Below are 13,633 nucleotides of genomic sequence, written 5' to 3'. Positions count from 1 at the left end.
GACCTACTGAGTCCGAAGGTGAGATTCAAGTGGTCTGAAACTTGTCAGTCAGCGTTCGAGCAGACAAAGAGCCTCCTAGTGGCTGCACCAGTCCTTTCCGCACCTAGATATGACATGCCATTTAGGTTAGCCGTCGATGCCAGTGACACCGGTGTGGGTGCTGTCCTTCTTCAAGAGGATTCTGATGGGGTTGAGCACCCAGTCACCAGAAGTGGTATGCCACAATCGAAAAGGAAACACTGGCACTAGTTATGGCGTTGGAACATTTTGAAGTTTATATCGGCTCCTCTAATGTTCCAGTGATTGTCTATACAGATCATAACCCCCTCGTGTTTCTGCATAGAATGCATAACAAAAACAGGCGCTTAATGAGTTGGAGTTTGCGTGTGCAGGGTTTCAATGTGGTCGTCAGGCATATCCGTGGCAGGGATAATGTTCTGGCTGACGCACTGTCACGTTTGTAGTCTGCTTTTTACTGAACACTGTTTCCTGAGATTGTATATTTATGATAATCATCTTTTTTTCTTTTCTCTCTCAGGACTAGGTTCAGTATCTAAGTGTGGGGGTGTTACATGCTCCCTGTCTGCTGGCCAGGATGTGTCACCATGGCTGGTGATTGGCTTGCCTGCCAGGTGATAGCAGTCTGGCTGATCAGGAAGAGTCAATAAGAGGGGGTAGGGCACTAGGCTCTGGTCTCTCTCCTTCACCTTGCTCACTACATGCCAGTGGACCAGCAGTGCTGTCAGTCAGCCGGGAGGCTAGCTGAGGTAGTACGCCTTTGATTTATGTTATTCTGATGGGTACGGTAGTTCAGTTTTCGTGGCTTTATTTCAATTAGGATTAGTTGCTTTGTTGATTTAGGGTAGAGGGTTAACCCCAGTTCCGACGGCCCTGGTGGGTTGGTCTGGGAGTCTGCTCTTTTGTTTATTTTGGCCGGCCCATCAGTTTGTTTACTTTGTTTAATGATTGAGTTAATAAAATTCACCTTCCTTTGAATCATAATTTGTTGTTCTGTCTTATGTTAGACCTAAGTTAAAGGGGGTCCTAACAGCTCCATACACTTGGAACATTTTACAACATACATTTAAACTTGACAGTTATACCTATAGGTCAAGACTTTGATTTCAAAGTACTCAGCATTTGAATGTAACTGTTTTCAAACTGCGTACTGTCCTGTATGGTTGTCTGCCATTTATATTTTTTGCACCTCAGTTTTATTTGTGTTTTGTCATGTTCATTTGCTGCAGTTTCTTATCATTTTCTCTTTTATTGGTATTCTGTCATATTGCTTCTTATCTGTTATCATTTTCATGTACCCGTTCAGTTTATGCGCTCTGTGGTTATGTTCATTGTTTCTGTTTGTTATCACATTTTTGCAGCTGTTCTGTTTTTATGTATGCTCTCGATATCATTGAAAATGAAGGCTTGCCCTCAATGATTTTTCGAGATTTAAATAAAAGTTGAATGAATGAAGGAATACTGCGCTGATACTTCATAATTTTCAACATTTTAGTACAGTTATCTAGGTTGAGTAACTTGCACACAAGTTGCATAGTGTAGGTTTAAAGCAAAAGGGGGGACATAACGAATACTAAGGTGAACTCATGGACATTTTTCAGAGATTCAATTTTTTACTCAAATTGTTCAGCTTTGATGAAGACAGTATGATATATGGCATGAACAGAAATGATTAAGCTGTATCAGTTATAGAGAGTATGGTGACATAGAAGTATGAATTAGGTTGTGCAATGTAGTTGCTGCATAACCTCCAGTGAAGGCAGTACATTCGAGTTCAGGTTTATAAACCGGTACTGTGGTGTCTCTATGCTTGCCAACCCAAAGCAAGGGGAAATTTATCATTGTGATGATTGACTAGGTTCTTGTTTGTCCTGTTTTTAATGTGTGAACGCCTTCCCTCTCTTCTCAGCCAATCTGTTACTTAGACATCAGTTGGCCTCCACATTGTCAGCGAGGAAGCCAGTCTACCAGTCCATCATGGCCGTCAACATCCCAGGAGTGATAGCAATGGTGGTTTTCTACCTCCTGGTCCTTGGGACCGGCATCTGGGCTTCTGTTAAGTCCAAAAAGGAACAGAAGAAAAGTGCAGCCACTGGAGTGGAGATGACTCTGCTGGGAAACCGGAACATAAACTGGGTGGTGGGGATGTTCACAATGACAGGTGAGGAGAGCACAGCTGGCTAAACTGGGATGGAAACTGTACTACTGTGTTTATAAAACTAAGAATATCATTAATGCCCTTTATATTGTGGGTGTTGCAAAAGAACAAACAGTTTCCAGTTCGCAATAAGATATTTTTTTACACGTGCACAGGGTAGCACAGGTAGACTGGAACTCTTGGGTGTGTCTCTCAAAATTAGCTAAGGCTAAAGGCTATGAGAGGAGCGAATTAGAACAAAGGGAGTAAAATATACACTGTGTAAGTACACACTATGACTTAACTAAAAGTGAAAATAAAATCAAAATACACACTGAAATATTGCACAGTATTTCAACACTGAATTACTGCACAGGGCCATGTGCCTGGAGAGACTCTGTATGACAGAGGTGAAGGTTGTCATGTACAGTGAGGGGGGGTGAGCAGACCCACACATTCTTTTCACACTTCACTGTGAGCGTTTTTCAACACTTCCATTGATTTCTCAGAAAATAATAAATAATGCATCACTTGTATTTGGGTGGCTGCCATCTACGACTGAGTATAAAATGGGACTGTCTGGCGTTGACAGAGGTATGTGCAATAACAGTTGAACACTTATGTACTTTCGGACTGTTTGCTTGCTTGAACTTGACATGTCTCTTCATGTAGCTCTGCTAGTGATTCCATTTGTCCCCGAGGGGATAATTTAAGTCACATGGAGTAGTTGTACACAGAAACAAGAAAAGTCAGCATGTGTCCATACTAATTAAATAAAGATAGCATAAAATAGACTAAATAAGCTAAATAAGATATTTAATGTATGTGTGATACTTCCATTGGACAGAAAAGAGTATCCAGGTGTTTATCATCCAGATTATTTCCATGAAAAAGGTTAAGTTTTTTAGAAACACAGAATCACACCATGAAAGGTAGCCTATTGTGATATGATGTGCTGAGGACAGCCCTCCTGCACCAACTGTATCCCCTGATCCACAGCAATTCCAGCTTACTCTTAGCAAATCAGAAGGACTGATTGGTGGACATTTGAACATAATAAGCGTTGTGTCCAAGACGAAGCAGCTTGAAGGCTTGCTGAATGATTCTTTTCATTTCAGAATCATGGTTAACTGAGGCATCAGAACCAAGGACAGATTTTTTATTTCTGGGTTTCAGATTTTTACAAAATCTAGAAAATTACGCAGAGGAAGAGTTTAATTAATTTGAAATTAATTCCTTGCTACACTTGGAAAGCAGTACTGTCTCCTTGTCCGTTCACTTTATTACTGATGATCAATCATCACCCTTCCTTTTGTCCTCTGTACAAATAGCTGCTCTTTGTCTTTGTTTAAATTTACTTGCTGTGTTTTTATCCATCCTGTAGCTACGTGGGTCGGAGGAGGAACCATTGTTGGAACAGCTGAGATGATGTACACGCCCTCTATGGGACTAACATGGGCAATCGTGATCCATCTGGCATTCAGCTCGTCTTTTTTAATTGGTAAGAATTTGAACTTACATTTAAAAAGATACCATAATTCTGTCTGTATAATCACACACATGTTGACTACTTACTTAAACCTGAAAGTCATATTTTAGGCAACAGTAAAGTTGACTTACACAAAAGAGATATGACCCAAACGCAGACAGAGTAGGCAGCAGGATGACTTCAGGGATTTATTGATGACATAGATTACGTGCAGGTACAAGTCGGCAAACAGGAAGTTTGTTTGCAAAAGTCAACAAAAAAACTTATACTGATACAAATACTGTCAGCTAAAAACACATCATATCCCCTCCCCATGGGTGCTGCCATTGTTGACTTTTGATCTAGAAAGAGGTTGAAATGTTTTCCTGAACGCAGCATTATAATGTCATGAATGGAAATGGAACCCGCTCCAGTGATTATGCAAAAAAATTATGCAACTGAAAAAAAAATTATACCAACTGAAATATTTTGTTTACAGACAGGTTCAAATTAACATGTCAATGTTATGGCAACTGTAAACAGTAAAAACAGTAGGCAAATGAAGTGCCAAAAGATTTAAGACCCAAAATAAAGATTGGTATAATAAAGATTTTGTGAATCTGTCACGCTGGAGCACAGAAGGTGCATCCAAATGGATGAGAGCAGGCAGGAAGTGCGTTGTATGACGTTTTTCTGCATAACGACAATACAAGGAACCAGCAAACATAAAGGAACATCAGAGAAACAGGAACAGCAAGACAACGCAAACTAAGCAGAATCATGGAAACAAGGCAGCAGCTAGATCACAGAAACTAAGCAAAATCACAGAAAAGAAGCAAAATATCAGAAACTAAGCAAATGACTCGACAATGACTGAACAAAAGACTGGACTCAAATACAATCTAAATAAACGATGCAATGAGGAGCAGGTAGAGTGAGGTGGAGTAGCAGGTGAGAACAGAAAAACTCTAGAAACAGGTAAGATGCTGAGAGGCTGGAAAAAAAGGGGAAGGGCTAATGAGGGAGATCAAGTGCAGGTGTTGAGAGAAAGCAGCGACAGGAAGAACTCCGATAACAGGGCGGAGCTAATCAGGCAGGTGAAGAAAACAAGATGAAAACAAGAATTGACAGCTTCCTTACTGAAGCTCAGGATGTTGTATAATTTTCTGCGTTACACGTTAAAAAGCTGACAAGATGGAAGACATTTTCCTCATCCTATTTTAATTCCTATTTGTACTGTGGTCTGTCCTTTCTCAAATCAAGTTGGCTCGGTATTCGTCGAGCCAATGAGGGAAGCAAACTATGTGACGATGCTGGACCCTTTCCACAACAAGTATGGAAAAGTACTGGCAGCTGGACTGAGCCTGGCTTCAATTATTCTGGATTTTCTCATTGTGCCAGCAACATTAATTGCTTTAGGTACAGTATATATGTATATACTTTAAATACATACGTTCAGACATGTATAATTGTAACTGTGTTCTTACATTTGTATGATCTGTTAAGTAAAATAAATGTATACATGGATGTCATTTTCCACCTGTATACCTGTGTAGAGATGACCCACTCATATTGATTTGAAGCGGTAATAGTCACTCAGATACTGGTTATGAAATCTCACTGCTAGAATGTGTTTGACAGGAGGAGTTATGAGCGTGGTCCTGGATTTGTCCTTCGCTGTGTGCATCTGGATCTCTGCTGCTGTCGCCATCACCTACACACTGCTGGGAGGTCTCTACTCTGTGGCCTACACAGATGTTATACAGCTGGTCCTCATATTCATCAGCCTGGTTGGTTTGCTATAAATGCTTTATATATGTTTTCATTAGGGGTTTTCACACTGCTATCCTAATCCCTGCAAACTCAGGACTAACCTACTCTACAGCAGGGCCAGCAAGCCTCCAGCTAGAGTCACGGTCAGCCTACTATGGAATGTGCCAACATTGTTCGACTGCGAAGGCCTTCTATGCTGGTTTTCCAGTACATTTGCTGGCTTAACTGGTTTGACTTGGCATGGCTGAGGTTTGGCTGTTGAGTTGAGTATTGATTTTAGGTGGAGACGGTTGCAGTCACAAGACTTGGAGACGGGGCAGCCTGCCACTTGGCTCTGCTCCGGAGCAGGTCCATCGTCGGCACAGTGAGGCTCAACTCAACTCAGTATAGCTGTTGACCGAAAAGCATATCAGCGAAGCCCGGTTTGACTTGGCATGGCCACAGGTGCTAGTGGAAAAACAGCATTAGTCTGGGGCTAACAGGGGCTTAGGGCAGTGTGAAAATCTCGATAGAGTGTCAGGCGTTTTGTTTTAAGAGAACACTTAAAAGCAAGGCATCAAAAAGTCCAAAGGACACCTTGAAAATATGTGTCAATCATTTCCATTTGTATAATTGTCTTTGCAGTGGCTCTGCGTTCCCTTTGTTTTGACGAATCCTTCTGTCTCGGATATCAGCCAGACGCTGATGAACAACACCTTACACGCTCCCTGGATTGGTAAACCAGAGCTGAAAAAGACCTGGATCATGATTGATGATTTCTTATTCTTTGTAAGTAAACAGCAAATATTACTGTGAACTAACTAACTGTTACTAAAGATAAAAACAGCTTGTGGCCAGAGGATAATACTAAATACTAATACTAAAAACAGCATGCCTGTAAGTGTTCAAGAGAAAAAACTATCATTTGACTGATTTATGGAGATGCCACACTGGTAATTATTAACCATCTAACTGTTTTACTTTGAAGGCACTGGGGTCTGTGGGATATCAGTGCATCCACCAGAGGATCTTGTCAGCTGCTTCCTCAGCCACAGCAAAGCGCTCATGCTTTCTTGCTGCTTTCATGTATCTTGTACTTTTGATACCTCCCATACTGCTTGGGGCTGCCACCGCGTCCACAGGTATTAAAAGCTTTTACATACTGATGTCAACTGTCAAAGCTAATGTCTATATTCTGATCACTCTGAACTGTGTTCTTTTTTTGCAAATGTCTTTTATTTGAATTTTGTTGAAATTCTTTTATGATAATATTTGTTTTTTTGGTTTGAAATGTTTTCATAACAAAAATCTAACAATTTATCAATCAATAATGTAAAAACACGAATGATTTATGATTTACTTTAACAGTCATGAAAGACTGTCCAACTAGAAGTTGTCAACTTTGTGGAAGCCAACCTTTCCCTCAGGTTAAGTGCACTTGAACATCTCCTGAATTAACCTAAAAGTGGAACAGTGAGGCCAGATGCCAAGATACATGGTAGTCTGGGTCCTTAATGTTGCTGGTGGAAACCCACTCAAAGGTTTCCTCGTTAAGTCCATAACCCTCTCAATCCACTGAATATTGGCCCCAATTACCAAGGTGACAACTGTAAGAAAGCACTTGATGGAGGATAACCAACAGACAGACGGACAGACAGACAAATCGTTTGTCCAGGCCATTAAGAGGGAGGATGTAATTGCCGGAAAGCTATCCTTTTCTTGCGAGCCCCATTCAATATTCAACATTGATGACAGATGAGTGTTTGGGCTGAGGGAACACTGACTTCCCTCTACAGCTCAGGGAAGGCTGACCAGAGTCATAGAATAGCAAGCATACTGAACCCAGAAGGGGTGTTTGCTACAGGTGGCTGGACTCTGGGAGGGAAGGCAGCAATGGCCAGTTTCCAGCTCCTGGTCAAGCCATTCGGTTCTGGCCATTGGTATGGGGAAGGTAGGCAGAATAGAGTCTGACCCTGGCTCAAAGCAAAGAAAAAAACACCATCCAAAACATTGACATAAATGGAGGTCCAAGATCAGACACCACATCATTTGCAAAACCCATGGGACAACCTCACCTACACTGTTTCTGTGGTGGGCAGCTTGGATAGAGGGATAAAATGAACCATTCTGGAGAACCTGTCAACAACACTGAGGATGGTGGTGTTACCTTTAGAGGGAGGTAGACCTGTGATGAAGTCCAGAGAAATGCCTGACAAGGGACAATGCAGCATCGGTTGTGCGTATAGGAGTTCAGGAGGAGGATGTCACAAGGCTTTGTTCTGGTCAAATACTGAGCAAGCAGCTGCATACTTCCCTAACTCTTTCATAATCCAAAACCAGTTGCACAGTCTTATGATGAAGATGCGTGCTGCACTCAAAGATGACATGAGAAACCAATGTAACAGATAAGACACAATGTCAGCTTTAGTGTTCTCAGAGGAGTAATGTTGAATAAAATGGAGCCCACCTGGCCTCTCTGGTGTTGAGTGACTTGGCTGCAGATGTACTTCAAGTTCTTGTGGTCGATCCAAACAAGCTAAGGATGCTTGCTCTCTCCAACCAGTGACACCGCTCATCCGACGCCACTTTCAGTGCCAGCAGCTCTCTGTTCCTCATGTTTAAGTTTCTGAGCTGTGAAGGCACACGGATGGAGTTTCTCATCCTCAGTGGAGTTATGAGGGAGCATTTCCAAAACGCCGACATCCGAGGCAACCAGGTGCGGAGGTGAAACTTCCTAAAGAACTTTCTATAGAATTAAGCAAACCTGAGAAAACAATGGCACTAGCTTTTGACTGGTAGGCATAGGCCAGCCAGCTACAGTGCTAACACTAGCGGGGTGCATCTGAATGTTGTTAGATAATGCCACAAAACACAGGAATGAAAGTGAGGAAACATGAGACTCAAACTCTGCTTTGATGAAGAGCCGGTGGTCAAGGAGGCACTATGTGAGTCTCTTCATCCGGGGAAAAGATAAGGATATCATCGACTAAGACAGTGGTTCTCAAATGGTGGGGGGCGTGAGAGGCAGGGCAGGAGCATAGGTCCGCTGCGCTGCGTGTCTGCTCCGTCCAGCTCCGGCAGTCCGGAGCCCTCCAGAACAGCTACGCAGGACTTCTATATATCTGGCGGATGCCGGAGCACGACACAGCAATTCCGCTGAATTTTGCAGACAGGAAGTCAAGCGACGAAATAACAATATAACATCCGGTTCCTTTTCAAAATAAAACAGTCCGTGTTGACACCTCTAAAAAAAGACAAACACAAGCTCTTCTGCTATTCCCTCGGTCGGGAACTATGCAGCAGGAAATATGACGATGCTTACATAGACGTTGGGTTTACCATGAACCCGGTCGGACATGGGGAAAGATCTGTTTGTGTTTTATGCAAAAAACTCTGGCAGCGGACAGCATGAAACCATTTTGATAATCAGGTGATTGTATGCAGAATGCTGCAACTCATACAGTGGTTTATACAGATAAATAAATAAATATTATCAGGTTCTTAATAGGATTTCAATTCGGGGGGTGCGAAAAAATTTCTGTCCTCTAGGGGGGGCATGACAAAAAATAATTGAGAACCACTGGACTAAGACAAACTTGTTCAGCATGTCCTGATGAATGTCACTGCAGATAGACACCTGTGGCATTTGGGTGCTGTGATTTGAATAGTGGGTTGGGGTTAAATGTTTAACACCGCCTTCTCTGATTTGTCTGTCTTATCACACAGCGCTCACCTCTTGGTATATACATGTTGGGCCTCACCCCACATGGCTCGAATAAAAAAGAGGCCTGTAATGAAAATCAAAAGCCTAACTACTAGGGCCTTATCAACTTGAGGAAGTTAAAAACAAGAAGCCAACGCCCAAAAGGTGTGAAGAACTGTCAACTCAAGGTATGACCCATCCCCAAAACTTTCACCTTGTCCCTATTGGTTTAAAGTGGCCGCGGGCCCTGCAACTCCACCAGGATGACCATGACATGACTCAGCGTTTAAAGGTCAGGAGACCCCTCTGCACATCACATTCCCAGCGTAATGTGATGCTGTGAAGAGACTCCAGTTTCATCCAGCAGTTACCGTAAGGGTGTACTTTGAGAAACGTTTTTCACTTTGCTTGACCTAGGCTTCAGCTCCTTCTTGCTGGACGAGAACACTGCACAACCCAGTCATTCCTCACCACCTGCAGAAGGAAAAAATTATCTTCAGAAGAAGACGGAATCACCGAGGTCCGGTCCTTCCATTTGATCGATCTTGCTGTGTGATAGCAGCCTGCCTTAATCAGCTGTTAGGACGCTACAGCTGATCCCGTCCTCACATCCAAAACAAGTTGGAGTTTCTAGTTGGATGGAATACACACCAAGTAAGAGGCTACTGTTTGGGCAGAAACAGTAGCGTGTTTTTGTTGTGCTTATATTTGTTGTGAAGGGACCTCCGAGTCCTACTTATGGTTGACTGTACTGTGCGCTAACTGTTATTAGGGATCAGTGGATAGCTTGTGTAGTCTTGCCGCCGAGTGTGATCACAGTACATCGTATTCCAGCTCAATCAGCGGACGATTAACAAACCTCGATTCGCTTGCCGGCCACTGGTTAAGGGAGAGACAGCCGCTGTGCACCACATGGTCATTGTGTTATTCTTTGTTGTCTGCTAAGCGCTTGCTTAGCTTCTTTCCTTTTACTAACTTACACACTCACTTACATACACATCCTGGGTAATATACACACGCAATCTTGAGCGATCTGTTGGAAACTTATAGTGAATAACCCCACTATGACTTAAGACGTGTGATATATATTCCCTCGTATTGACTTCAGAAGCGGACTCCTCACGGTAGCACGACAACCTTTTTGGAACTGTGGGTATTATCCCTCCAAATTCACATCGTGTGCAATCAAACCGCACACAAAGGCAAAGACGATGTAACCGTCATCTTTGTTCAAATCACCTTTGGTCGATACGCACGCACGCACGCACGAATGCACGCACACACATATTTCCACCCACTCATTTTTGGCTTGCTTATGTTTTTGTGGCGCTAGTTGTAGAGAACTGTTGTTTATTGAAGTAGGTGGTTTGTGTTTTGGAGAAAGCTTTAATAAACACGGTTGATTATAACTGAGCAGTCTCTGTGATTATTTTGCACAATCCCATATTGTAATAACAGCTGGTTGAGATGGTTGGTGCTCGGATTTACGCCTTCCCTCTTATCTAAGTATTGATATTTTCATAATATTGACAAATTGATTATGTTCAGGCTTTGAGACTAAAGGTATATAATTTGATAATTGATCCCTGATTTCAGGCTGGCGCCCCGTGTTCATTAATGAATCATAGTAACCTACATTTTATTAATTAACTATAATAATTGTATTATTAATGATAACATTTTAATTAATAATCAATAATCAACATCGATTCCCAACATACAGTAGACTAGGACAGATAATGTGACAATTTTTCAGTCTTTCCTTCTTTTGTGTCCATGCTCCAGACTGGAACCAGACTACCTATGGTTCACCATCTCCATTTGAACGCGGGGAAGCAGCTCTAGTTCTGCCCATCGCCCTGCAACACCTCACACCATCTGTCATCTCCATTATCGGTATTGGATGTGTGGCCGCCGCTGTGATGTCATCAGCTGACTCTGCTTTGCTTTCTGCAGCTTCTGTCTTCAGCTCCAACATCTACAAGAACATCCTGAGGCCTCAGGTGAGAACAATCACTATTTATTTTTCAATTTGCTTCATCACAACAAAAATATCCTGACTAAACCACTGTTTGCTATTGTGAAGGTGTCACATTTATTTTAAAATGGAAGCAATGGAATGCAGAATAGAATGAATGAAATAAAGTAGCATGATGGAAAACAAGCTAAGAAAGCAGGGATAGAGGTATCTGAAAGCAGAACAGTCTCATTCATATATTGTTTACCTGTTCTTCTCCCTCTTCTTTTTCCTCTTCAGGCATCAGACAGAGAGATTCAGTGGGTGATCCGTGCTTCTGTGTTGGTAGTGGGCTTGGTTGGTACATCACTCACCAGCCTGAAAACCAGCATCCTTTTGTTCTGGTTTGTGAATACGGAAGTGGGCTACGTCGTAATTTTCCCTCAACTCCTCTGCGTCCTCTTCTTCAACATCTCCAATGGTTACGGGGCTATTATGGGCTTTCTGGTGGGAATACCATTAAGACTCCTCAGTGGAGACCCATCACTAGGGTTAGCACCAGTCATACACTTCCCAGGATGCACTCTTGAGGACGATGTTTATGTCCAGTACTCTCCAGTTAAGACCATCTCCATGCTGTCTGCCATTGCTGCCATCTTGTTGTTCTCCTATCTGGCTTCTGTGCTCTTCAACAAAGGCATGCTTCCTGAGAAGTGGGATGTGTTCAAAGTGAAAGTCCAGCACTCACCACAACCTCTGACACCAATAGGTGACACCACAGAACATGATGAGAATGAGAAATTGAACAGAAACAACTCTCAGAATGAGGCATCAGAGCCAATGTTTAGCACAAGTTGTTAGTGTTCCTGTGTGTTCAGTAGTATCTGTTTTCTAGAGGTATAATATAGAACAGGAGATGCAAGAATATATCTCTTTTCCTCAGAGGAATTTCACTAAAAGGCTAGAACCAAATCAGATGAAACAGCCTTCAGCTCTGTTGACAGCCTCCTTCTTTTTGGGCAGACCCTGCCACCTTTCCAGTTTCAGACAGTGTTCTGGGGATCAGCTTTTTGGGATCTCTAGGAGAACAGCTTCTTTAGTCAGTTATGGAAAAAATAAATATGTCTGATCTTACCTCATTAATGTTGTTAATTTTACAATTCTGAAATTGAATCTCCTCTCCAAAACTACATATTGCTCCCTGTAACTCATATTTTCTTAAAGGGATATTCCAGTGTAAGTTTAATCCATGGTTTAACACACCGTGAAACTGTGTTAGACTCCCTCTCGAGAGATCAAGGTTGCAGACCGCTAGCTAACGTAGTTTTATCAACCTCAGAAACGACCGAACGACAACAATACACTGCAGTAAATAGGTCCAAATATAAAACCGCTATCAAAAAGCCACAAATAATGCTCAGAACAGCACCAAACTTCAGCAAGATCAGAAACAGGGTCCCAGCACATATTTTATATATTGCATTTATATGTTTGTTGCTGATGTATGATGTGAAATATGTATTTGTCTTTATAAAATGCAATTAAACATAACATAATAAAAGCAAAAGAGTACCCTTGTTATCCTAGTGTCCTCACTTCCTACATCCTTCTTTTAAAGTCTTTAGAGTGAAGACTTAATGGGTTATGTCGTAAAACAACATTTTCATAATATTGACAAATTGATTAAGTTCAGGCTTTGAGACTAAAGGTATATAATTTGATAATTGATCCCTGATTTCAGGCTGGCGCCCCGTGTTCATTAATGAATCATAGTAACCTCCATTTTATTAATTAACTATAATAATTGTATTATTAATGATAACATTTTAATTAATAATCAATAATCAACATCGATTCCCAACATACAGTAGACTAGGACAGATAATGTGACAATTTTTCAGTCTTTCCTTCTTTTGTGTCCATGCTCCAGACTGGAACCAGACTACCTATGGTTCACCATCTCCATTTGAACGTGGGGAAGCAGCTCTAGTTCTGCCCATCGCCCTGCAACACCTCACACCATCTGTCATCTCCATTATCGGTATTGGATGTGTGGCCGCCGCTGTGATGTCATCAGCTGACTCTGCTTTGCTTTCTGCAGCTTCTGTCTTCAGCTCCAACATCTACAAGAACATCCCGAGGCCTCAGGTGAGAACAATCACTATTTATTTTTCAATTTGCTTCATCACAACAAAAATATCCTGACTAAACCACTGTTTGCTATTGTGAAGGTGTCACATTTATTTTAAAATGGAAGCAATGGAATACAGAATAGAATGAATGAAATAAAGTAGCATGATGGAAAACAAGCTAAGAAAGCAGGGATAGAGGTATCTGAAAGCAGAACAGGAGGAGAACAGCTTCTTTAGTCAGTTATGGAAAAAATAAATATGTCTGTTCTTACCTCATTAATGTTGTTAATTTTACAATTCTGAAATTGAATCTCCTCTCCAAAACTACATATTGCTCCCTGTAACTCATATTTTCTTAAGATATGGCATTCATATGTTTGTTGCAGATCTATATGTATGATGTGAAATATGTATTTGTCTTTATAAAATGCAATTAAACATGTGTAGATTGTCAGGTAAAGGCAAA

The 13,633-nt window shown here is 41.6% G+C and overlaps 1 protein-coding gene across 1 annotated transcript; it reads left to right on the top strand.

Annotated features, from left to right (window-relative positions):
• Positions 1-1,975: 1,975 nt before the first annotated feature.
• Positions 1,976-12,441, top strand: LOC115596173 (high-affinity choline transporter 1-like). Its single transcript, XM_030441004.1, has 8 exons — positions 1,976-2,179; positions 3,540-3,656; positions 4,887-5,042; positions 5,265-5,413; positions 6,021-6,164; positions 6,364-6,517; positions 10,864-11,081; positions 11,336-12,441. The coding sequence occupies exons 1-8, from the start codon at positions 1,996-1,998 to the stop codon at positions 11,894-11,896; spliced, it is 1,683 nt and encodes a 560-aa protein (XP_030296864.1). The 5' UTR covers positions 1,976-1,995; the 3' UTR covers positions 11,897-12,441.
• The last annotated feature ends 1,192 nt before the right edge of the window (positions 12,442-13,633 follow it).

This window comes from Sparus aurata, chromosome 15, assembly GCF_900880675.1.
Source record: "Sparus aurata chromosome 15, fSpaAur1.1, whole genome shotgun sequence".
Classification (NCBI taxonomy): Eukaryota; Metazoa; Chordata; class Actinopteri; order Spariformes; family Sparidae; genus Sparus; species Sparus aurata.
The sequence above is the reverse complement of the archived record's forward strand: the minus strand, read 5'-3'. Positions and strand labels throughout refer to the sequence as shown.